This window comes from Petromyzon marinus, chromosome 64 (assembly GCF_048934315.1).
Source record: "Petromyzon marinus isolate PM22_M1 ecotype Great Lakes invasive population chromosome 64, UKy_Petmar_22M1.pri1.0, whole genome shotgun sequence".
In the NCBI taxonomy this organism is placed as follows: domain Eukaryota; kingdom Metazoa; phylum Chordata; class Hyperoartia; order Petromyzontiformes; family Petromyzontidae; genus Petromyzon; species Petromyzon marinus.
In genome coordinates this window covers 716089-742305 of record NC_133730.1, presented here as the reverse complement: position 1 = coordinate 742305, position 26217 = coordinate 716089, and the positions used below count along the sequence as shown (strand labels likewise).

Here is a 26217-nt window from a genome sequence, read left to right as displayed (position 1 = left end):
CACAGAGAGTGTAAATACATTTACTACAGAGTGTGTGTAAATAGATTTACTACAGATAGTGTAAATAGATTTAGCACAGACAGTGTGAATAGATTTACCAAACAGAGTGTAAATAGATTTACTACAGAGAGTGTGTAAATAGATTTACCACAGAGAGTGAAAATAGATTTACCACAGAGAGTGTAAATAGATTTACCACACAGAGTGTGAATAGATTTACCACAGACAGTGCAAATACATTTACTACAGACAGTGTAAATAGATTTACCACAGAGAGTGTGAATAGATTTACCACAGAGAGTGTGAATAGATTTACCACAGAGTTTGTGAATAGATTTACCACAGAGAGTGTAAATAGATTCACCACAGAGAGTGTAAATAGATTTACCACAGACAGTGTGAATAAATTTACCACAGTGTGAATAGATTTACCACAGAGAGTGTGAATAGATTTACTACAGAGAGTGTGAATATATATTACCACAGAGAGTGTAAATAGATTTACGACAGAGAGTGTGAATAGATTTACCAGAGAGAGTGCAAATAGATTTACCACAGAGAGTGTGAATAGATTTACCACAGAGTGTGAATAGATTTACTACAGAGAGTGTGAATAGATTTACTACAGACAGTGTAAATAGATTTACCATAGAGAGTGTAAATAGATTTACCACAAAGTGTGTGAATAGATTTACCACATACAGTGTAAATAGATTTACCACAGAGTGTGTAAATAGATTTACCACAGAGAGTGTGAATAGATTTACTACAGAGAGTGTGAATAGATGTATTACAGAGAGTGTGAATAGGTTTACCACTGACAGTGAGAATCGATTTACTACAGAGAGTTTGAATAGTTTTACCCCAGAGAGTGTGAATAGATTTACCACAGACAGTGTAAATAGATTTACCACAGAGAGTGTGAATAGATTTACTGCAGAGAGTGTGAATAGATTTACCACAGAGTGTGTAAATAGATTTACTACAGAGAGTGTAAATAGATTTACTGCAGAGAGTGTGAATAGATTTACCACAGAGAGTGTGAATAGATTTACCACAGTGTGAATAGATTTACCAAAGAGAGTGTGAATAGATTTACCACAGAGAGTGTGAATAGATTTACCACAGAAAGTGTGAATAGATTTACCACAGAGTGTGAAGATATTTACTACAGAGAGTGTGAATAGATTTGCCACAGAGAGTGTGAATAGATTTACCACAGAGAGTGTGTAATTAGATTTACCACAGAGAGTGTGAATAGATTTACCACAGAGTGTGTAAATAGATTTACCACAGAGAGTGTGAATAGATTTACGACAGACAGTGTGAATAGATTTACCACAGAGAGTGTGAATAGATTTACTACAGAGAGTGTGAAAAGATTTACCACAGAGAGTGTGAATAGATTTACCACAGAGAGTGTCAATAGATTTACCACAGACAGTGTTATTTGGTTTTACCACAGAGAGTGTGAATAGATTTACTGCAGAGAGTGTGAATAGATTTACCACAGAGTGTGTAAATAGCTTTACTACAGAGAGTGTAAATAGATTTACTACAGAGAGTGTGACTAGATGTACCACTACAGAGAGTGTGAATAGATTTACCACAGAGTGTAAATAGATTTACCACAAAGTGTGTGAATAGATTTACCACAGACAGTGTAAATAGATTTACCACAGAGTGTGTAAATAGATTTACCACAGAGAGTGTGAATAGATTTACTACAGAGAGTGTGAATAGATTTACTACAGAGAGTGTGAATAGATTTACTACAGACAGTGTAAATAGATTTACCATAGAGAGTGTAAATAGATTTACCACAGAGAGTGTGAATAGGTTTACCACTGAGAGTGAGAATAGATTTACTACAGAGTGTGAATAGTTTTACCCCAGAGAGTGTGAATAGATTTACCACAGTGTAAATAGATTTACCACAGGGAGTGTGAATAGATTTACTGCAGAGAGTGTGAATAGATTTACCACAGAGTGTGTAAATAGATTTACTACAGAGAGTGTAAATAGATTTACTACAGAGAGTGTGAATAGATTTACCACAGAGAGTGTGAATAGATTTACCACAGTGTGAATAGATTTACCAAAGAGAGTGTGAATAGATTTACCACAGAGAGTGTGAATAGATTTACTACAGAGAGTGTGAATAGATTTACCACAGAAAGTGTGAATAGATTTACCACAGAGTGTAAATATATTTACTACAGAGAGTGTGAATAGATTTACCACAGAGAGTGTGAATAGATTTACCACAGAGAGTGTGTAATTAGATTTACCACAGAGAGTGTGAATAGATTTACCACAAAGAGTGTGAACAGATTTACCACAGAGTGTGTTAATAGATTTACCACAGAGAGTGTGAATAGATTTACCACAGAGAGTGTGAATAGATTTACCACAGAGTGTGTAAATAGATTTACCACAGAGAGTGTGAATAGATTTACCACAGACAGTGTAAATAGATTTACCACAGAGAGTGTGAATAGATTTACCACAGAGTGTGTGACTAGATTTACCACAGAGAGTGTAAATAGATTTACCACAGAGAGTGTGAATAGATTTACCACAGAGAGTGTAAATAGATTAACTACAGAGAGTGTGAATAGATTTACCACAGAGGGTGTGAATAGATTTACCACAGAGTGTGTAAATAGATTTACCACAGAGTGTGAATAGATTTACCACAAAGAGTGTGAATAGATTTACCATAGAGAATGTGAATAGATTTACCACAGAGAGTGTGAATAGATTTACCACAGAGAGTGTGAATAGATTTACCACAGAGGGTGTGAATAGATTTACCACAGAGTGTGTAAATAGATTTACCACAGAGTGTGAATAGATTTACCACAAAGAGTGTGAATAGATTTACCATAGAGAATGTGAATAGATTTACCACAGAGAGTGTGAATAGATTTACCACAGAGAGTGTGAATAGATTTACCACAGAGAGTGTAAATAGATTTACCACAGAGTGTGTAAATAGATTTACCACAGAGAGTGTGGATAAATTTACCACAGAGTGTGAATAGATTTACCACATAGAGTGTGAATAGATTTACCATAGAGAATGTGAATAGATTTACCACAGATAATGTGAATAGATTTACCACAGAGAGTGTAAATAGATTTACCACAGTGTGTAAATAGACTTACCACAGAGAGTGTGGATAGATTTACCACAGAGAGTGCGAATAGATTTACCACAGAGAGCGCGAATATATTTACCACAGAGAGTGTGAATAGATTTACCACAGAGAGTGTGAATAGATTTACCACAGAGAGTGTGAATAGATTTACCCCAGAGAGTCGATCCCAGACGTCTCTGGCCCCCAAGGTGGAAGAGGAAGCCAGAGGCCTGGGAGGAGGGCTCTTTTGTGGCACTCTCTTAGGTAAATAAAACTCATTATTATTATTATTTGAGGCTTTCCTGGATAAACACATTACATGGATTATTATTATCATGAGACTGATGGCTTGAAAACTTAAACTATGCGTCTCACTTTGGCCAGACTTCTCCATATAAATCAATTATATCATAAGAATGAATAAGTATAACTCGGGCCGGTGGATGTCGCACTCAGGAAGACTGCGAGGCATTCATGAATAAATTGCACTGCGATCATTAATAATAATAACAACGTTCAGAGTATTATTCATTATACCGCGAGAGAGCGAAAAACTACGCTAAACTTACGCCGGATCACCACGCTCGATCGCTCACCCGAAACACTGTACGCCTTTTCACATTTCTCCACTGCCGGCCCCATTCACATGCACATGAGTCGCTCCCTAATGACAGGGGTGACGTCGCTCCACGGAGAGGGCTCGCGACGCCACGGCAGTCGCCGCAGTCGGGGACGTCGAGGGAGGCCGCTGAACCAACACGCGGAGCGCCGTTCACAGCCATCGCTTCGTCACAAGGTTCACCGGAAGTAGACGTCACCGTTCGTGCCCACCACCGCCACCGCATACACGTGTATCATCATGTGTCCCATCACGTGTATCATCACGTGTATCATAACGTGTAATCATCACGTATATCCTCACGCGTATCCTCACGTGTATCATCACGTGTCCCATCACGTGTATCCTCACGTGTATCACGTGTATCCTCACGTGTATCATCATATGTATCATCACGTGATTATATACGTGTATCATCACGTGTATCCTCACGTGTATCATCACGTGTATCCTCACGTGTAATCATCACGTATATCCTCACGTGTATCCTCACGTGTATCATCACGTGTCCCATCACGTGTATCATCACGTGTATCCTCACGTGTATCATCACGTGTATCCTCACGTGTATCCTCACGTGTATCATCACGTGTCCCATCACGTGTATCATCACGTGTATCCTCACGTGTATCATCACGTGTCCCATCACGTGTATCATCACGTGTCCTCACGTGTACCATCACGTGTATCCTCACGTGTATCATCACGTGTCCCATCACGTATCCTCAGCAGGCTTTACATTAAAGTCGGGGGAGGGAAGATGAAATATATGGTGTGTGCGTTCATATATAACGGGCGGTGTAGTACGATTATGTAACAAAAGTCTTGCTTGGTAAGAAACAAACCTGCACAGCTCCCTTTGGGACCAGGCAAAGACGTTGACAGAGACACCGCCCGTGATGCGCACGCAGAGACGGAGGTGGTGGTGGCGAATACTCTACACGTGGCTGCCTGTCGTGATCCAGCGCTATGGAAGCAGCAGCGAGGGTTAGTGGATCACAAGCAGATCGCGTGAAAGTCCCCTTCCTTGGCCATACCTTGACTCGCCAGACGAAGGCGGGATAGAGTGTTGCCCCCTCGCATGCATGGGGTTTTTCTCCAGGCGCTCCGGTTTCCTCCCTTGTGTCTAAACACTCATTGGTTGGCGAGCCACGGGAATGACTTCCCCCTCGACGCCCACGGGACGGGAGTTTCACAGCAACATCTGTCTGCAGTGATCCACCGACTCTCGCTGCTGCCTCCACAGCACCGCTGGATTACTGGCCCCGTGCAGTGCAGAGAGCACCGATTATTGCGTCTGAATGTCGAAACGTGCGGCTCTGAAAATCATCCGCGATAAGCGTGAGCAGACTGAGAAGTAGATAAACGGGAAAGCCGCGAGGAGCGTGCATGTTCTGTAACCACCCAACAAAAGCATTCGGTGCGAATTAATCTTAACTTAGAGTGCAATCGCAAGTTTAAAACTTTACCACTGACCTTGCAAAACGTAAGGAGTTCTTGTTTATGAAACGTTCACGTCCGAATTAGGCGCCCTGCCATTGGCAGCGGTGACATAGCACAGCGCGAGACGCAACCTCGACATATCCAGCGTTCTCCCCCGCCTCATCATGGGAGAATCTTATTGTGCGGTGGGCTGACGTTTCGGGCGATGGCCCTTCTTCAGGGCAGAGAGAGAGAGAGCGAGCGAGGAAATTGACCGGCCTGTAGTTGGAGTTTGTCACTGGACACTGTGGGAGTCCTGGGAAAAATGAGCTCGCTTATTGTTATTGTGAAGTTGACGAGCGAACACAGTTGATGGGAGAGACAGCGTCCTCAAGAGTGGACGCCAAGAATGAGCAGGAGCAGCAGAGGGTGAGCCATGAGTGTCTCTTAGTGCTTGTCTAGCAGAGGTCGCCGGGCCGATCTCCGGGCGCGGTAGTTTAAACAATGGTGCCACGTTTCTTACCCCCCTCCCCCCCTCCCAACGCCTCTGCCCAGCCAGGCGTGTGAATGAGAAACGCGTTCAACGCAGTCGGTTAATCGTGTAGTGGGGTAAAGTGTGGGTACACTCCTTATTCGAGGCGTCTGGGTCAGCGTGGAAGAGTAGGCCATATACCCTCGAGCGGAGGGGCTCTCGGGAGCAATTTCTGGTGGAGGCCTCTTCCGTCCACAGTGGCGCGAGCTGGATATTGCAGGGCTGCGTCTTTACAATTCTACGGACGTTTGTCGGACGGTCGGGTTAATACGGGGGGGGGGGGGGGGGCGAGTGTCTGTGTGATGATTGCTTTCGTACACCTTGACCTGCTGCTCGTGTGTAGATAGCCTCCCCTTGCTGTGACCCAGATGACCGAAGTCACCTGCACCTTACGCATCCCAGCGGGCAGCTCATGAGAGATTGGACCAGGGATAGTGTGCGTGTGTGTGTGGAGCGGTAGTGTTGCGGTGAGCACGCTGTGCTACAAACCCAGCAACGCGAGTTCGAGTCTTGCTCACGGCCAACACCAGTGACAATTATCTGAACCCGTCCTGGGCCTCGCCTAGGTTCATTCAGCCTCAAATGAGTGCCAGGTGCGTTGTGTAAACATCGCCACTAGGGAGAAAAAGGCGGCCGGGCGTGGTGCTGGTCACACACCATTTCGTGTAGCGTGCCGGCCTTCATAGGTGCTACTCACTAAGACCACTTGCCCCCAACAGTATGTTGAGGCTGTACGGGGGATCTTTGTCTTTGTGTGTACGTGGAGAGCAGTAGCAGAGTGGTTAGTGCACTGCGCTACAATGTTGAGATCACAAACGGTTAACTGCAGAGGAATCTCAAGAAGATTCCCGATGGTGGCAGGTGGGGCGGTTGTCAGAAATATGTCGCTTTTTAAAGAGGCCCCCCTCCATTAATAAAGCAAACACAAGCGATGTAGCTTCTCTCACATCTGGTATCCGTACAATAACGGAGACAACGTGCAGGGGGAGACACTGCTGCGTTGGCAGTGGCGCATGAACACGAACAACAACAACAACACACACAACGCGTTCGTGAATGACACCGCGGTCTTAAAATATAAATATATAACGTCGCGTAGGCCGACGTTTTGGGGAATGGCCTTTCTCTTTTCATTGCAGGGAGATCAAGCCGTCTCTGATTCACTGAACGTTTCATAAGCCGGTCCCCGATGCTGCTGTGGATTTTCCCCGGTATAAATGTACCGCGTGCTTTCTGATCTAAATTCATGGCTTTCTGCGCCTTATTTGACTAAGCACCCCTCATGTGTTTGAACATTCAACGGAACACTGCGGACAGAATTGTTTGGTGCGATTGTGATTCAGGTAATAACAAAAAAAGGATTTTTTTTCTTTAATGTACTTCCCAAAATGAGAAAGAATATATATTCCATCCATTGCGTTATTTCCCTGGATGGGCTAGACATTGATTAAATTAAACCTTATTCTCCCCCGTGTTTTCAAATATTCATTACACAAATACAGTGCGCAGCACCACTTTTTGTAAATGCGCAGAGTTTCTCGCTGCGGAGCGGGGCGGCGAGCGAGCGAAAGGCCGCGGGTTCAAGTGCTGTATGAGGGTCGACTCGGCCCATCATCCCCGCCGGGGTCGATACATTCCAGTACCAATTTGTGGGGAGGTCAAAAGCGGTTGTCCTACAGATAGACTCACCCCCGCCATAGGAATGTGGAACGTCGACCGCCCGACACAGTGCTTTAGCTCGAGATGAGTGGCAATGCATCAATGCTCATTTGTGGAGGAAATCGCTTTGACCTTTCGAACTGCAACAGCAACAACAATAATAATTTACAGTTCCCGTTCATACAATGCTAGCTGATGGCTTCCCCACATACCGTGTCAGTCACGGGAGTTATTTGACCGCACTTCACCACGCTGGTTCGTGCGGGTTGGTGAAGAGAGCACAGAAGTCGAAGCCTATCGGCGTATCCGTCACAATGGCGTTCCCTGCACTCCCCCTCCGAGGCACACAGCCCGCTGCTGCACCACCACGGGGCCACCACTGCCGGTCCGTGCGTCACTCGCCGTCACGGATGTTAGCCGTGGCCTGGAACCGAACTCAATTCTCCGGGATTTATAACCACTGCGCCACTGCTCCTCCCCAATCGCAACCTGAAACGTTATACACTTTCTACATATCAATTTTTGTAAGTGAACAAGAGGCGGCTTGCTAAGTATGGTGAATCAGAACAAGTATGATGATTACATTTAAAAGGTTAGAATGCCACTTTGTGGCTTCTACTAATCGACTTTGCAGAATGTTTTTTTGCAATATCCTCTTCTAGCGATGGCAGTAACGGCATCAGGAGGCAATCATCGACATTCAAGGACAAATACCATCTGAAGGCCACTTACCATTGCCCAGGCGCGCCTTTCAAAAGCCCTCACTCGCCACTCGGAACGATGAAATTAGTCCAGCAATGCGGCCACTCCTTGGCAGAAACCGCTGTCATAAATTATCTTGGCTTTTTTTTGTAGCGATTATTTTTGTTTGTTTTGTTTTCCTTTTTTTCTCGAAATCTCCAAAGAAATGTCGCACGATCAGCGTCGCCACGCACCGTGAACACAACGCGGGACTCGGGCTCCGTGGATCCGGCCAGGGTCAATCCGGCTGGGTGGCTGGGGGATTTTGAGCTGCATTCACAACCCGTGATGCCAATCTCCTTCACCCTGCCCCCATCTTCTCCCCCACCCCCCACCCCTCTACCCCCGTCTTGCCTCTGCTATTCAAACGAAGCACAGTCCGTTAGGAGGAGGAAGAGATGGGGGTGGGGGGTGAAGAAGCGATTCCATTAATAACTCGCTCCGCATTCACTGCTCACTGCCTCGCGACATCACCATGGGCTAGAGAGGGCGGGGAGGGGCGGTCGAGGGGGCGTGGGGGAGGGGGGCGAGTGACCGTGGATTGCACCACACATCCCATTCATTCCACCAAGATGCGGTATTGTGGAATGCAAAGAACGGAAAGTCAAAAAGACGACAACGACGGCGGCGGGCAGAGCGTCGCGAGTTGGCGGGAGAGGAGAGAAGCTTGGGGAGGATGGGCAGGGGTCCGCGGCCCCGATTGGGGGGCTCGCCGGGTCCAGCTTAGCGCGCTCTGCGAGGCTCGCCGCGTGCTTTGCCAGCGCCGAGGAGGGGAGTTCGTGCAATGCCCGCGCTTCTGTTGCAGTCAAGCATAATTAACTATGGTGCGTGACTGACATTGTAATTCCCTTTCCCTGGGTTGTTTCTCTCTCGCTCCTTCTCTCTCTCTCTCTCCCCCCTCTCTCTTTGTACTGCGCTTCCACCCAACTCGAATAGAGCGGGCGGGGGGGGGGGCTAGGGTTTAAGCGTGCGTGTCGCCCTGCTCGCCTCAATAGGTGCTCGCTAACAGCGGGGGGGGGGGGGGTATTTGTCCGTGTTGATTGTGTCCACGGGGAGCAGTGAGCGGTGCAGTTGTTCGCGCACTGCGCTTCAAACTTGGCGGTCCAGGTTCAATTCCCGGCCGCGGTCACCACCAGTGGCGGCTGATGGCTGAGTCGACTCGTGGGCCTCCTCTTCGAGGTCGACGCAGCCTTAAATAACGAGGAGCTCCCGCGATGACGTGCAAACATTATTACCGGCGAGAGACAAAGGCGGCCAGGAGTGGCTGTGGCCACCCCCTCCCCCCCAGAGAGGTGCTGCTCGCTCCCAGCACGTGCCCCCATCAAGCTGCGTGGGCTACACGGGGGACGTCGACTTTGTGTCCTTGCAGACTCGTGCGCGAAGCAGACTGCACTACGGACGCAGGCAAGCCCTGTAGCGTCACCTTGTTTAAGTGGGGGGGGGGGGGGGGTACATACAAACCACTCGGGGGGGGGGGGGGCACCACGTCGACACCGTCAGTGTTAAACGAACGTTGAACAAACGTTGGGCGGCGGACGGAGTGAGTGGCGACTCGGTGTACGTTATATGTATGTCGCATGTACGTTGTATGTTGTGTTATGTTGTGTGTACGTTGTATGTACGTTGTATGTCTGGTGTATTATATTGTATGTACGATGTATGTACGTTGTATGTATGTTGTATGTATGTTGTATGTACGTTGTATGTATTATATTGTATGTATGTTGTATGTATGTTGTATGTATTATATTGTATTTATGTTGTATGTATTATATTGTATGTAGGTTGTATGTAGGTTGTATGTATGTTGTATGTATTATATTGTATGTATGTTGCATGTATGTTGTATGTATTATATTGTATGTATGTTGTGTGTATGTTGTATGTATGTTGTATGTATTATATTGTATGTATGTTATATGTATGTTGTATGTATGTTGTATGTATGATATTGTACGTATGTTGTATGTATGTTGTATGTATTATATTGTATGTATGTTGTATGTATTTTGTATGTACGTTGTATGTATTATATTGTATGTAGGTTGTATGTACGTTGTATGTTGTATGTATTATATTGTATGTATGTTGTGTGTATGTTGTATGTATGTTGTATGTATTATATTGTATGTATGTTGTATGTATGTTGTATGTATGTTGTATGTATTATATTGTATGTATGTTGTATGTATGTTGTATGTATGTTGTATGTATTATATTGTATGTATGTTGTATGTATGTTGTATGTATGTTGTATGTATTATATTGTATGTATGTTGTATGTATGTTGTATGTATGTTGAACTTCTTTCGTTCGCACCGCACGTAGCCAGCCGTGCTAGTCGGCATCCCAGCAGTTGTTTTTGTCTTCATTACCGGTTTATTGTGGGGGCCGGAGAGGAGAGGGGGGGGGGTAAACCTTCAGCAGGGGCAGCTGAGCCCCCCACACCCACACTGCGTATCGTATGCGGTTGCCATCTGTCCCCGTTTTCCCGGGATCATCCGTTTGTCGAAGAGGCAGCAGCCGCTGTCACGTGACACCTGTCGGTCTTCCCCGGGACATTGTGAGTCTCGGTCTCTGTAAGTTGCGTAGTAATAACAATAACACCAACCAGGTACCACTGAAGACAAGGCAATTCATTACACGCAGCTCTCTCTGCCCTCTCTCTCTGTCCTGTGAGATATTCTTCCTCTTGTTCCCACGATGTCTCCCCGTGTTTTGTTTTTTGGAGAGGGGCCACCCTCGAGGCTGATGATTATGGAACTCCCATCAGCTGCTTCATGATAACGACAAGAAGAAGACGGATAATAATAATAAGAGTGCAGAACATTGCTAATTGCTGCTGCTGCTGCGATTCATTGTGCTGGGCCCGGGCGTACCTGAGTGAGCCCGTGACGTACCTGAGTGAACCCGTGACGTACCTGAGTGAGCCTATGACGTAGCTGAGTGAGCCCGTGACGTACATGAGTGAGCCCGTGACGTACCTGAGTGAGCCCGTGACGTAGCTGAGTGAGCCCGTGACGTACCTGAGTGAGCCCGTGACGTACCTGAGTGAGCCCGTGACGTAGATGAGTGTGCCTGGGACGTACCTGATTGAGCCCGTGACGTACCTGAGTGAGCACGTGACGTACCCGAGTGAGCCCGTGACTTACCCGAGTGATCCCGTGACGTACCCGAGTGAGCCCGTGACGTACCTCTGAGTGAGCCCGTGACGTACCTGAGTGAGCCCGTGACGTACCTGAGTGAGCCCGTGACGTACCTGAGTGAGCCCGTGACGTACCTCTGAGTGAGCCCGTGACGTACCTGAGTGAGCCCGTGACGTACCTGAGTGAGCCCGTGACGTACCTGAGTGAGCCCGTGACGTACCTGAGTGAGCCTGTGACGCTTCGCCTCAACCAGACTCGCCGTGCTCAGCCAATGCGTGGCTCACGGACACCGGTTTCGCGAACGACGAAATATGCGGCACGGAAACTTCAGAGCGCGCTGGGGCCGCCTGCTCGCCATTGCGAACATCGCGGGATAGACAGAGAACGCGAGCAGCGTTAAATGGCATCGTGCAAACTGTGAAGGGCAGAGACGCGTCACGGTCGATGGTCACGAATGGTAGCGCAAGTGGCAGCCAAGGAATGGAACGCGTCCGAGAGGACGCCCATCGCGGAGATGGAGCAATGAAATAAATCCGTGTGCAGGCGCTGGGTGGAACGTCGCGTCGCGGGATCGTGAGAGGTGGCGGCGGGCGGCTTGGGGAGGCCTTCATCCAACAGTGGATCGATCAAGATGATTGATGGCGACGCTGATGTTGCTGCGGTTACGGCTCGCTGCTTCGACGACAACCGAACGCACGAGCAGTCGCCCCCCCACCACCCACCTCGCCTCGCCGTGCGGCTCCCCGCTTGGGCCGACGGCGGCGGCGGCGGTCGCGTGCTGCCCTCTCCCGCACGGGGCGCGCAGACGTCACGTGCTGCCCTAACCCGCACGGAGCGCGCAGACGTCACGCGCTGCCCTCTCCCGCACGGGGCGCACAGACGTCACGTGCTGCCCTCTCCCGCACGGAGCGCGCAGACGTCACGTGCTGCCCTAACCCGCACGGAGCGCGCAGACGTCACGCGCTGCCCTCTCCCGCACGGGGCGTACAGACGTCACGTGCTGCCCTCTCCCGCACGGGACGCACAGACGTCACGTGCTGCCCTCTCCGGCACGGGGCGCGCTGCCCTCTCCCGCACAGGGCGCGCAGACGTTGCGCGACGCCGCGGGCAGCTCGCGCGCGCCTCCTGCCGTCGATCTCCGGTGGCGACGAGCGAGCCACCGGTGGTGAGGACAAGGCCATGGAGGAGGATGCTGCTCTCTGGTGTGGGCCAATCGGTGTCAAAGAAAATGATGATATATCTCCATATATATAAAAGTCAAAGTTGTGATTATGTGTGTCTGTTCAAGATGTTTAGCGTACTTCCCGACATGCAACAAACTTGAAATTTGCCATGTGGGTACTTTCCAGGCTGTACACCATGCAAATATAAAAAATAAACTTTTTGGGGGGGAGTGGGGGGGCTCAATAATGCATTTATTTTTTTGCACGGCAAGTGAGCTGTCACGTCAATCTGTCACGTGACCCGCGCATGTGGAAGCGTAATGCATTGTAGTATAGCGGTTAGCGCGCCGTGCTACGAACCCGGTGACCCGAGTTCGATTCCTGCTCACGGCCACCACCGGTGATGATTATTTTAAGCGGTCCTGGGCCTCCCCGAGGTTGACTCAGCCTCAAACGAGTAACTGGTGTGGTGTGTAAACATCGCCACTGGGGAGAAAAAGGTGGCCGGGCGTCGTGAATCCAAGTCCCGGGCGAAGCCGGGTAGTACAGCTAGTGTTCTATATATGTGTGTTAGCAGAGCATGTTTGTTTGCATGTTTTGCCTCACGCACGTGTGGCTAATACAGACATGGTGCCTTGCAATAGCTACCTATTTAGTCCATAAAATTGTTTGTTTTGGGTTAGATCACGTGAATATAAAAGTGGTGTCGTCGTTAAACCCGACGCCACCACCCGACAAAGCCAATTAGTGAGGTTTGTCACGTCAACAAAACATGCCAATTCGTTACTAGTACAGCTGCACGCCGGTCCGTTCGAGAGTACAATCCACAACATTTACAATTCGAGTACGACGTTTCGCCAGTAATTACAACTAGCATCATCAAGCGGACAGCCTCCGTGTTAAACTTTTTATTTGTTGTTTGAACTTATTAACACCACCTGTTTTATTGACGGAAAGGGTAAAGCTTATTCTTATTTTTTAAAAAAAATTTGATACTGCCAAAAAGTTCCCGTAGATATCACACAAAGAACTATAGATTCAAACTGAGACCCATCGATCACATGGAGGCCCTTAAACTCACACAGAAATCTTTATGAAGGAGGCATCATCATAGCGATGCACTCCGCTCGCCCTTCCGCAATTATCCGGCTCAGCAACCACTTCAATGTAAAACCGGAGCTGCCGCTCTCCACTCACGAAGAAGAAGATCCCCAAACGTGGCCGAGTTGATGACATCTCGGAAGCTAAGCAGAGTTGAGCCTGGATAGCGCTTGGAAGGGCGACTGCCATGCCACTTCACGCGGCGAGCGTATCACGGTTTGGTTCTCGCTGAGTTCCGCGTTTAGCCAATGGAAAACAACGCACACCGTGCCGAACTCCACGTGCCTGTCGGGAAGGGGTTGCACAGAGCCAGGACTGTCCCACGTGCTGTCGGGAAGGGGTTGCGCAGAGCCAGGACTGTCCCACGTGCTGTCGGGAAGGGGTTGCACAGAGCCAGGACTGTCCCACGTGCTGTCGGGAAGGGGTTGCGCAGAGCCAGGACTGTCCCACGTGCTGTCGGGAAGGGGTTGCACAGAGCCAGGACTGTCCCACGTGCCTGTCGGGAAGGGGTTGCGCAGAGCCAGGACTGTCCCACGTGCCTGTTGGGAAGGGGTTGCACAGAGCCAGGACTGTCCCACGTGCTGTCGGGAAGGGGTTGCACAGAGCCAGGACTGTCCCACGTGCTGTCGGGAAGGGGTTGCACAGAGCCAGGACTGTCCCACGTGCCTGTTGGGAAGGGGTTGCGCAGAGCCAGGACTGTCCCACGTGCTGTCGGGAAGGGGTTGCACAGAGCCAGGACTGTCCCACGTGCTGTCGGGAAGGGGTTGCGCAGAGCCAGGACTGTCCCACGTGCTGTCGGGAAGGGGTTGCACAGAGCCAGGACTGTCCCACGTGCCTGTTGGGAAGGGGTTGCACAGAGCCAGGACTGTCCCACGTGCCTGTTGGGAAGGGGTTGCACAGAGCCAGGACTGTCCCACGTGCTGTCGGGAAGGGGTTGCACAGAGCCAGGACTGTCCCACGTGCTGTCGGGAAGGGGTTGCACAGAGCCAGGACTGTCCCACGTGCTGTCGGGAAGGGATTGCACAGAGCCAGGACTGTCCCACGTGCTGTCGGGAAGGGATTGCACCGAGCCAGGACTGTCCCACGTGCTGTCGGGAAGGGGTTGCGCAGAGCCAGGACTGTCCCACGTGCTGTCGGGAAGGGGTTGCACAGAGCCAGGACTGTCCCACGTGCTGTCGGGAAGGGGTTGCGCAGAGCCAGGACTGTCCCACGTGCTTTCGGGAAGGGGTTGCGCAGAGCCAGGACTGTCCCACGTGCCTGTTGGGAAGGGGTTGCACAGAGCCAGGACTGTCCCACGTGCCTGTTGGGAAGGGGTTGCACAGAGCCAGGACTGTCCCACGTGCCTGTTGGGAAGGGGTTGCACAGAGCCAGGACTGTCCCACGTGCCTGTTGGGAAGGGGTTGCACAGAGCCAGGACTGTCCCACGTGCTGTCGGGAAGGGGTTGCACAGAGCCAGGACTGTCCCACGTGCTGTCGGGAAGGGGTTGCGCAGAGCCAGGACTGTCCCACGTGCTGTCGGGAAGGGGTTGCACAGAGCCAGGACTGTCCCACGTGCTGTCGGGAAGGGGTTGCGCAGAGCCAGGACTGTCCCACGTGCTGTCGGGAAGGGGTTGCACAGAGCCAGGACTGTCCCACGTGCCTGTTGGGAAGGGGTTGCACAGAGCCAGGACTGTCCCACGTGCTGTCGGGAAGGGGTTGCGCAGAGCCAGGACTGTCCCACGTGCTGTCGGGAAGGGGTTGCACAGAGCCAGGACTGTCCCACGTGCTGTCGGGAAGGGGTTGCGCAGAGCCAGGACTGTCCCACGTGCTGTCGGGAAGGGGTTGCACAGAGCCAGGACTGTCCCACGTGCTGTCGGGAAGGGGTTGCGCAGAGCCAGGACTGTCCCACGTGCCTGTCGGGAAGGGGTTGCACAGAGCCAGGACTGTCCCACGTGCCTGTCGGGATAACGTCCTCTTCAGATATCCGTGCCCTTTCCAAATAAAGCCTCCCACTTTATCAGCGCCGTGCACATGGGAAGAGGACACCCAACGTGCATTCACCACTTCCCTCTTGGGGCAGAAATTGAATATTCCCGCCCGTATGTATGTATGTATGTAGAACTTCTTTCGCACCGTATGTCGCCAGCCATGCTAATTGGACGAATCGCTTCATTATTTTTCTGGTCTGACATCGGCGTACAGCAAGTCCAGCGCCTTGGTAGGAGACTGCTTGATTTGGGACCTGAACACAGACGCTCTCTGACGTAACTCACGACAGGCGATCGCATTCTGCCTTGACGCGTGACGCATTAACCATTAAACGTGAGTTTAGCTGAATTGAAAACTGACATTCTGCTGGGTGTTTGCGTGTGTGTGTTTTGTGTCCCTCTTGACACACATCTCAATTTCTTCAGTGAATTTGTTCTGGATATGGCCTTTGTTTTGGGGGCAGTGATGCGGTAGCCCAGCAGTGGCAGGGGTTCGCGGTTCGATTCCAACGGCCGCCCTGTTTAATAGCACGGTGTAATAACCGAAGTAATAATAATACTACGGGCGCCGTCTGCTTCATCCACAGTGGTGGTTAAAGATCCCCTGACGTGAGTCGCAAGAGTAGGCCAATGCGTGCCGCGCGCCCGGCTTCCATTGTCCACATTCGAAATTTTCACCGCACATCGCTCCACTTGGGATCTCGCTCCTGCACACAGCGGCAACCAGCGCCCCCTCCTGACCTCCGACATTGCCCCAGGTCACTCGTGCAATGAGACCCATCCTGCAGTGCTTTTGAATTCTCGCCTGGTTCAACGAAATCAACTTTAAACTCGATTTTTTAAAAGTAGGATTTGCTCTTGATTATCCAGAGCCAAATGTTACACACACACATCTGTTTATTCAGTGCGTCTAATATTTCCAGCAGTTGACTTGCGTTACAGCTGACTGTGATTGTGTCGTTAGGAAGTCGGACATCTTTCCGTTTCTCTTGCTTTTAATAAAAAAAACACACATGGAATGCCAACCATTATCCCAACATCTCTGACAGAACATTCAGAGATTACGTTCGTGAAGTTAGTTCAGAAGGTGAAGAGTTCCCATGCCGGCCTCAAGGATCAAAGCGCTGAGCCAGCACCGGTTTAGGTGCTGGGTTCAAATATTGTGTTTAAGGCGGGTTCTCCATAGTAGTGAGCATATATAACTAAACTATGAAATTTAACACGTAGGCTTTCGCGACCAATATTATTCATAGTAAAGGTTTTTGGGTTAGATCGCGTTTATTTATAAATGTGTCGGGTGGTGGAGGGTTACGACACATTTATAAATAAACGCGATCTAACCCAAAAACCTTTACTATGAATAAACTATGAAATATAAAAGCTAAGTTTTTAAAAACTTAAAACGAAGATGATGATGGTCTCAGGCCAGTCACTAACGACTTCACGCAAACAATCGCATTCAATTCCCTCCTTCAATTAATTGGGCTATGCCAGCTCCGAGAATTAAAGTATCGGAACTCGTCGTTGTCCAGCGAACGTCACTCTCATAGGCAGAGCGGTGGGGCGCAGCAGAGCTGTGAATGCGCATCGCGTGAAGGGACCTCGGGGCGCCGCTCTCAAAACACCAGAGGGTTGCGCGGCTCCACCAGAGCTCCCAAATTAATTCTTCGTCCCATTCCATGACGCCGACAGCAACAATCGGGGGAAATATTTTTGTTATATATATAAAAAAACGAAATATGTTCATTCCTAAAAATATAGATTATGTTTGTGTGAAGGATGCAGCTGCAGTTTATTTCGGGGATCTAACGGCGACCGCTTCTCTGTAAACAAACCACGACGTTGCCTTTGTCCCTTCGCGGCGAATTCGTCGTGAAGCGCAAGAGGCGATTCCAACTCGGAGGGACCTCACTTGCCAGGAGGCTTCCCGCACAACAGCCGCATTCACTCCACGCTCGGCCCATTTGTGCGACACGCACACACAATGTGGGCTGTGGGTCTGCAGCCTCTCGTGGTATCTCTACTTCTTTCCATCGGTCTCCCGCCGGGTAAGTGGGGCGCCACGGTGGCGAGATGTTAACGACCTCGCCTCGAATACAGGATGGCCGTGAGTTCGATCCCAACCCTGACGTCGACTCTGTATTTGGAGTGTGCATGTTCTCCTAGTGGTCGTTTGGATTTTTCTCCGGGTCCTTCGGGTTTTCCCTCCACATTGAGACTCATCCGTTTTAGAGTACCTGACTGCTATAAGTGCCCATATGATAAGCCACTTCGTTGAGCTATCATTTGTGGCCAGGTCGCTTCTAAAAAAAAAAAGCTATGCAGCTCGGTGGTTCTTACCTGGTAAAATAAAAAAAAAGTTTCGTTTTGGTTTAGTTTGAGTGAATCCCAAGCTGAGCAAACGTGGGCTTTGCCGACTCGCCGATGTGGCCTCCGGCTATGATGCGTGGTGCTCCTACGATCTCCGACGTCCGTTTTATGTGCTGGGAGTTTCTCCAAGAGCTGTGATATTTTTGTTTTCGATGCACTCACGGCGAGTTGCGAAACTCGCTGACCATGGGCGTCAACGAGGTGCCATGCCCTGGCTTACCAGAAGGCAGTACGGCAAATGTGGACTCCACCTGTTTCATCGGAATGATATAGAGTGCCCCCCCCCCCCCCCCACGTGGGCCTTCTACAGGTGCTCTGGTTGCTTTCCCGCATGTAAACGCTCGTTAATTGGTCGATAACACCATGATACTGTATAAAGAGGAATACAAAATATAGTAATAGTTTTTTACCCTTTTATCTGGCACAAAAACTGACACCTTTATACAAGGGATCATGTTTGCAGCTTTTCTTAGAACCTAGTCTCCACTGGTGTTGGACCAGAAGACGCCCAACACCAGTGGAGACTAGGCTGTCTCGGGTATGGACCAATCAATTTCAAAGACAGTGCATATCATTATCAGAGTTGTCTCTTTTTGTTAGCATTTTGACTGCTTGTGTTGTGGTTATTGCAAACATGATCCCTTGTATAAAGGTGTCAGTTTTTGTGCCAGATAAAATGGTAAAAACCTATTGCTATATCTTGCTACTGGCAAAGGAGGTCTCATAGAGTAGAGGAATGCAGAACTTGGGCAATTATTGGTCGCGCCAGCTCCTCGCCACCGCGTGGCTGCTGCTGCCTTCCCGCTCGTCTGTAGTTCCTTCTCGCGCCTCTGAGTCGTTCTGTCTCTGAGTCGTTCTGTCTCTGAGTCGTTCCCTCTCTCTCTACGAGAGCGAGCGAAAACAGTGCGGCGGCAGCGCATCGTGAACGGTTGACATTATCATTATCATCTAGAATGTTACATTCTGGTTATTTTGGATTTTTTTTTTGCTTTTCATTTTTTTTTATTTTGGTAGCTCTCGGTTCCAACGTCGTGACGACCGCCGGCCAAACCGTTCTTCTGCCGTGCCCGTCGGGCAATCCCTCCGAGCGGAACGGCACCTGGAGATGGTATCCAGACCTGCAGAACGACGATTTCGTGTCCATCGCCACCTTCGGCCAAGCCCCGGTGACACCGAGCGCCGAGCGCTGCCATGCGGCTTTCGCCCAGAGGATGGACGTGCCCGGGGAGGCCAGCAGAGACTTCTCGCTGCGCATCGTGCGAGCGAGGGAGGAGGACGCCGGCGTCTACGTCTGCACCCTCTCCTCTGCCCACTCCAGCCACGTGACCTTCGAAACGGAGCTGAGGGTGGACGCGGGTAATCGTCACCAGCACCACCAACCACCGTGGTCATCATCGATCATTGTCATACATTATTGTGGTGTATTTGGGATGATCACAATGCGACCATGATAACCTTGCCGAACGGACAATTCGATGATTGTGGATCGTATATCACGCGGTAGATATTCCGTTCAATCGCCGCCAAGTGGAAACCCAGATGAGCGTGACGGGCATCGCCGTTGCTCTGCAGCTCGTGCACAATCTCCATGCTTGCGCGCAATGTCGGCCTCGGCAATGTGTCCAGGAGCTCGATGCCAACGTCGAGCTCCTGCTGCTCTCCACGACGCGAGGGCTTCAGCAGAGAGAGAGAGAAGAGACAGCGTCGCGTTGCTCTTCCTCCTCCTTCGCCGTCGAAGGAAGCGCAGACCACAGTGGCTTTACTATCTGGTCCGCAAGTTCGGATTGCATGGCCACAGTCTCACTTCTGTGGCTTTGTGTGTTTTTAGTTTTCTATTCACGAGGGAGATGTGGGCATCGTCGGCCGTTGATGATGTTCCGGGACGGTTGATTGTTCCAGCGGTGCCTTCGTGCGCAAACGCGGCCCGTTCCGTCAAATTATCTGCAGGCTAACGGCCTCCCAACGCCGCGCGGGGCTGTTCGAACGTTCTCTCGCCCAAATCGGTCAGTTCGGTTTGGCGAAGCCCCAGGAGCATAGGCGTTGGAGAATAGTACAGCACAACAATTGATATTTTTGCTACGACTGTCCACTGCTGGTAATGCGGCCAGCGGTCACCAATCACTTTCGGCAAGGGTCGTGATGCAGTGTCGAGCGATTCGGTTCATGGGAGTCGCGGGAACTTGAGAAACGCTGGGAGTTTACATTTCAGGGAGAGAATGGCTAAGCCCTCGGATGTCTGTCTGGGTTGGAAATAGCGTTGTTGTTGTTCGGCGCGATGTCCGACGTTTCACACACTCCACCTGCTGAAGGCTCTCAGCTCCCACCCAGCACGTGGAGCGAAACGCCGGGCATCTTGGCGAACAAAGAGCGGCACAACCTGAAAAATATATATGTATACATCAGCGCTCTACACAGGACAACCGCGGACACATACACAGCAATGCCACAGTATAAATGAGTAAACCTGTGGTGATTAAGCCGCGCGGAGATTGTGAAACACTCCAAATGTATAAGCTGTGACATCGAATGAGCAAAGCATCTCTCAAACCAAGCGCATGTAATGGGGTTGTCCTCTTGCACAAGACACGCGATACAAGGGGACTTGACACCTAGGCACGTCTTGTTATTCGCTGAGCCGTGACTTGGATTTTCAACCTTAGCACGCCGTTTCCTAAAACAAACAAAATAAAGCAACGAGCAGCCAGCACGTCACTCAGTCAGCGAGGGGGCGATCCGCGGGAGCGTCCACCCGCGTGTGACCAGGGAGCGACGTTCCCTCCGGTGGATTTAAAATCAAAGCCGACACCCGCGATCCGCGCGTCGGAGCGTGCAACTCGAGCCGTGAGCGTGGGGGAGCTGGGGGGAGGGGGGTCCGAGTTGGGCTGCGCGCTCAGCGTTCGTCCTCTGGATCTGTCGCCGCGCACTCCTGCGGGCAAATCCTCGACCCCCGGAGATGCCCGGCGCCGACGTCCGTGGGTTAAAAATCTGCTCATGGAGTCGAAAAGTTATCCATTGATGCTGCTGCTGCTGCTTCCGTTGCCAGCGGTGCACACGCACGGCTAACAAAACAAACTCAACGCGTTCGCCAATAACACCGTGGCCCTTCAACCAAATATATATATATAACATGCGACGATTTAAGCTATGGCCCTTCTTCCATAGGACATAGCGCCAACGCAGCATCAGCAAATAATGTATTGCGATTTCTGTCCGTTCCGTTAGCGCTCGCATCGTGAACCTCAACGACGGCCAGGACGAAAGCCTCGGGCGAAGCGGCCTGCCAGGGGATCTGAGGGCTTCAGAATCATTGAGCACTTTCAAAATAAATCTAAAACCTTACTTTTTTACTTGCCTTTAATTATAAATATTTTATTGTGTTAGTTTGATTATGCCTTTGCTAGAAATGTGTTACAAAGTGATTTTATTTTGCCTAGAATTTCATTTTTATTGTTCCTGCCTGTAAAGCACGATGTATTGCATTTTTTTGCACGAATAATGCTATAGAGATCAAGTTTAAATGATTGCTTCTTTTTTTTCACCAACGCGACATCGGATGGAACCGGGCCAGCGCCGTGCAATTGCCCGCGTTCATGCCCCCACGTGCTCTGGTTGGTGCCGGTGGGGATCGGCATCGGGATGCTCGCCACGGTGCCCCTGCTGAGCTACCTCTGCGACACGATGCTCAATTACAACCGACGTAAGTGCCAAACTCTGCCTCCTACCAGCGGTGCATTCAATGGGCCAGAGCGCCATAGCGTGGAGGTCCGAGGCCGGATTGTGAACTCTTCTTGAACTGCGCGGGAGGGGAGCGCTTTTGTTTTGTAAATGATGCTCGCTCACACCCTGCCTGATGGGAGGGCCTCTCACTCAAGCGAGCTCTGGAGATCTCCTCTAGAGAGTATTTGGCCTGTACACGTTTCCCCACCACACACGACTTGCCCATTATGGACTAACCGCGCTAAACCAACTTACACCGCTGGGTGGAGAGAGGCGGCAGGAGGTGGGGTGGGGAGGGTTTAAGAAACTTGCACATTTGTCTCAACTTACACGCCGGGAGATGGAGGCGGACCGGCGACTTCTGGACGACAAGTCCGGTAGCGTGCTGCTGACCATGACACCGCGGCCGCCTCCCTGGTTTATGGAATGCTTATCCTTCATCAGTTTAAAATCAATGGGGATCTGGTGCGTTTATTATGAGAGTTTGAAGTTAATATCCCCGAACAGACCCACCAGAGATGGGGAGAGATCCTCACTGGGGCGAGACTTTCCCGGCTTGTAGGCGGTGGCAGCGATGCCACGACGGCGCCACTGCCACCCTCGGTTGTGTCGCAGTGACGATCCACGCGCTGGTGCCCCCTGCGCGAGCTGGGCCCGCTCCTCTCGGCAATGCCCCCTCGAGGTGGGCGCCCCCCTAATGGAAGACTCCGCGTCTGTGTCTGCCTGTGCTGTGTCCTTGTGTTGTTCGTGTTCAGGGAAAAGGACCCTCAAAAAGTGGTAAGCGCTTCCGTGTCACCCCTGGGTCAGCCCGAGGAGTTCACGCGCTCGGTCTGACAGCAAGGTCATCACGAACTGACCTCTCTGCTCACGTCTAGCAATCCAGCGCCGTGGAGGCAGTGAGGGTTGGTGGATTACAGGAATGTGTGAAGCACCCTCACCTGCCCGTGGGCCGTCGAGGTCACCACCGAGATCTGTGAAGCGTCTGGAGATGCGGTTGCATTTAGACGCTCGATACATTGCTTCTCCTGGCTTGTCGTGGTATTGTGGCAGTACAGCAATTGGGTGGGTTAATTTCCATCTGTATTCCATCTGCATGGGGGATTTAGTATGACCCCGTCTCACGGCTGAGTCGTCTCCGGGTATCCCGGTGACCCCATTCGTGTTCGCCAAACTGCCCAACGTAGGACCACAGATCTTGGCCAATTGCAATTGTTGGCGCCAACGTCGACTGGTGCAAAAATTAGCAGGACCCTCCTGAAACAAGGTCACGGGACTCGGTGAGACTTTCATGGGTAAATAGCAGTAGCATTAGTGGTCATACTAACTACAATAACACGGCATAACGGATCGTGTTGTAATGTTGGCCACATTGTCGCCGATAGGCACACCTTCAGGATCCACACCCTGCGGGCTATGAGAGAGCGCTCCGTCGTCCAGGGCAACGTGGCAGGTGGGACAACCACAGCAGCTGCACCCACCACTGCCGGGCGGCCACGCTCACTGTGATTATCACGCGAAGCGGGGCGACTGCCCCGGGCCCCACGCTTTGGGGTGGGGGGGGACGCTTCGACGTCACGCTGTCAGATGTAATACTTCCGCTTTAGTTTTAAGGCGTCGGGGGGCCCAAGCGGTGGGATTTGCCCCGCACCCCCCCCCCCCCCCCCCCCACTGACTAAGAGCGGTCCTGAAGCTCACGCGTTGTGTAAAGTTACTCATTCCCAAGGAGGCTGCCGTAGTGTGACGGTCAGCACCGCGGACTTGCAATCCAGAGGTCGCCCGCTCGATTCCATCTCCCCGCGCCGCAGTTTGAAGCTCCCTCGAGTGGAGGCCCTTCATACGCCAGCAGTGGCGTGAGAAAGCAATTGCAGGGCTGCACCTTTACCCTGTGATTGAGCATCGATTCCCAAGCTGTCGGTTGCACGCCGTAATTATTTCCCAGAAAATGCAGTTGCGATAACGATGTCACCTCACGGATAACACTTCACAATCGTGCTAAACATTAATTCCGGGATCATTTTGATGTTAACTGTGAATAGTGTTAGAAAATGTGGCTTATTTATTTAATAAGATGTAGGGGTAGGGCTAGAATTAGTGAGAGATTAACTCGTTAGAGTCTACGCTCGTCTGTCCCCAGTGCAGTGGATGAGGCTTTCAGTGTTTGTGCCACTTTTCGTTTTTTATGTTCACAGAGGTCCACGTTATTGACAACAAGCAGCCAGTGGTTGACACATTCCCATGGTAAGGACTGTAACAATTTTAATTCACCACAAACTAACTGGCTTCATAGCAAATTGAATGTGCTCAGTGACAATGGCTATCCAAATGTAAATAGTGAAAGATATAATTGATCTCAGTTGACTTTCGCCTGGCTAAACACCATTAACGTTACGTTGAATTTGGAATGGGTTAATCAATTGTGATTACACATAGGGGTAATCATCACCCCATACTTCCAGACAAATGCCGGTTTTCAGGCCAGGCGATCCTGAGCAATCTTGTCCCCACAGGGACAGCTGCCACTGGGGGTGCCCTTAAAGGGCTGCACGTGGATTGTTGAATGATCTCCACATGGTTCCGCGATCACTGCGGGTAACGTGATCACTCGACAACGTCACGTGCGCGTGATTTGTTTTTCAGAAACTGACGCTCGTGTCAGAGAGTAAAAGAAGATGCCGCCGCAGTTCATCCATCGGTGGGGGGGGGGGGGGGGGGGCCCGGCCCGCGAGAGGGGGCTAGCAACCGGGGGGAGGGTATGGGGGGCCGCGGAGGTCGCGCTTGGGATCGGGAGGAGTGGGCGAGGGGGGGCGCAGCTGGGGGACTCTCAGTTGGGGGGGGGGGGGCTTTGTAGTACTTTGCAGTAGTTTGTGGTACTTATCGGTAAAGTTAGTCGGACCCCGTTATGTTGAGAATAAGTCTCCAGAAAATGAATCTGTGGCTGGATTGGGTCTCGTGCTGAGCGGCGGCTGCTTGTTCAGCGCTCGGGGACCCTCTGTGGAGGAGGCTCCTCCAGATTCATCTTCTCGAAACGATAGCCCCTGACCCTCATATGAGGACACTCCAACAGGGGTCCTTCTGACGTTCGGTTCATTTGTTACCCATTAACCCGTTTTTCATTTTCCGATCCATGCTATCGTCAATGATCGCGATTGCTTTATTTCCGAACCGTGTCGTGGCGTGGAGTGAGCACTGAATAAACACGCTCTTCTCGAGGCACAATGTTGTCACTCTTCGCTCGCTGCTGCCACTCAGCGTTATTGCCAATTGTTGTGTTTAGGGCTAGGCCATCGGGAGACGGTACTCTGGCAACCACAGCTGCCGCTTTAATCCCAAACGCAAGCAGGGCCATGCGAAAAGTCGACTCTTCACAGTTTTAACCCTCCCTGATTAATCTTATTAGTGGCCAGCACACAAACACAGCGCTTCATTTTATTTAAATCGAAATTCAATTAGGCACATGACTGAAGTTTTATTTTTTTACAGTGATTACGTTAAATTATTTTCAGTCTGTGTGGCCATTCAGGTATCCTCTCGGCACGCTTTGGTATTTTGGTGGGCAGTCATGAACATCTTTGCAATTATTTAAAAAGCAGTTTCCGAATGCGTCCGTCACTTTATTTTGATACCAGAAATGAACACTGACATGCAGTCCTTTTGCCGATCCACCGCTGGATGAGGGCCTCCCCACACCGTGCAGGTCGCGGGGATTATTTGTCCATACTTCACCACGCTGGTCAACGCGGGTGAATGAAGGCGGGGAGCACAGACGTCGGGGCATTGTGCAGTACAACAGTGGATATTTTGATGTATTGTCTGAAATGCCCTCTGCTGACACTGGAGTGTCATACTCATTGCAGTGCGCATAACTCAATACAGCATCAGAATCTTTATTTAGACTGCAGGAGAAATCCGATGAGCTCTAAAGCTCTTTTTCACAGATGTCCAGTATGGACACGGGATCAGCAAGGTACGTCATGAGTGCCGTTGTGGAGAATATAAATAAGAAATAAACATGCAGTGTTTCCTACACACGCCCATGTCTCCGTATATGTGCAAGAGACATTGTCTGCTTATCCTTTGTGTTGTGGATATTATCCACAACGATGCGAATAGTCGCGTCGAGTTATGTATTGAAATATAATGTTGCTTCAGACTGGGGAGCCCACATCGTGGAGAGAGGGGTCCTTGTCTCTAAACATCTGGCATTTCACCGGCATTGATTGAAGCGAGCCTGACCCTGCTGATGAAACAGTGAATGTCGAAACCGGTCCAGAGCTTGCTTGTTTTGAATCAATGCTGCTGAAATGTTACACTCCCAGATGGCCGTGCGGCTGATGGGTTGTGTAAGACATGCTTTTGGTGTTCGAATGTAGAGAGACCATTAGGTGAAGGAGACATCGGTTATTTAATCGTTGCGAGCAGGATAAAAGTGTTATCTAAAATTCACACAACACATTAACCCGGTTCAATAAATCATTTACCGTCGATAATGAGCATTCATTTTAATTGACGTTTATGTAAAATGCGTTCAAAGATATTAAACTTTATGCATTCCCGGTGTTGCCATTTAAATGAATGCCGATAGCCGATATGTCTTACCGTATTCTCCTGATCACATATAGGAGACGTTCCGGAAATTA

The 26217-nt window shown here is 50.2% G+C and overlaps 2 protein-coding genes across 4 annotated transcripts in view; one reads left to right on the top strand and one right to left on the bottom strand.

Moving 5' to 3' along the window:
- LOC116956334 (neuroligin-3-like) overlaps positions 1-8438 on the bottom strand; it is a 293692-nt gene extending 285254 nt beyond the window's left edge. The window contains exon 1 of the mRNA XM_032977889.2: positions 8108-8438. The gene's annotated coding sequence lies outside the window, so the exon portion shown is untranslated. The remainder of the gene's footprint in view (positions 1-8107) is intronic.
- A 251-nt stretch (positions 8439-8689) lies between these two features.
- Positions 8690-24297, top strand: PDCD1 (programmed cell death 1). 3 transcript variants are annotated; one of them, XM_032977899.2, is made up of 7 exons: positions 8690-8940; positions 18878-19219; positions 21432-21560; positions 22336-22357; positions 22963-23030; positions 23770-23818; positions 24218-24297. In XM_032977899.2, coding segments are annotated over exons 1-7 (651 nt in total). In that variant the 5' UTR covers positions 8690-8900; the 3' UTR covers positions 24219-24297. The 3 variants fall into 3 exon arrangements, with proteins under 3 accessions (XP_032833790.1, XP_075910186.1, XP_032833789.1); XM_032977898.2 differs by lacking the exon at positions 8690-8940 and adding an exon at positions 17121-17541; XM_076054071.1 differs by lacking the exons at positions 8690-8940; positions 23770-23818; positions 24218-24297 and adding an exon at positions 16984-17541 and having other exon boundaries at positions 22343-22357; positions 22963-23012.
- Positions 24298-26217: the final 1920 nt, after the last annotated feature.

Bases quoted from the DNA above. Each gene is read 5' to 3' on its own strand.
- PDCD1 (XM_032977898.2), top strand. From the start codon at position 17,478: ATGTGGGCTGTGGGTCTGCAGCCTCTCGTGGTATCTCTACTTCTTTCC. The intron at 17,542-18,877 runs GTAAGTGGGGCG...TTATTTTGGTAG, and splicing joins TTCCATCGGTCTCCCGCCGG to CTCTCGGTTCCAACGTCGTG. The intron at 19,220-21,431 runs GTAATCGTCACC...GAACCGGGCCAG, and splicing joins GGAGCTGAGGGTGGACGCGG to CGCCGTGCAATTGCCCGCGT.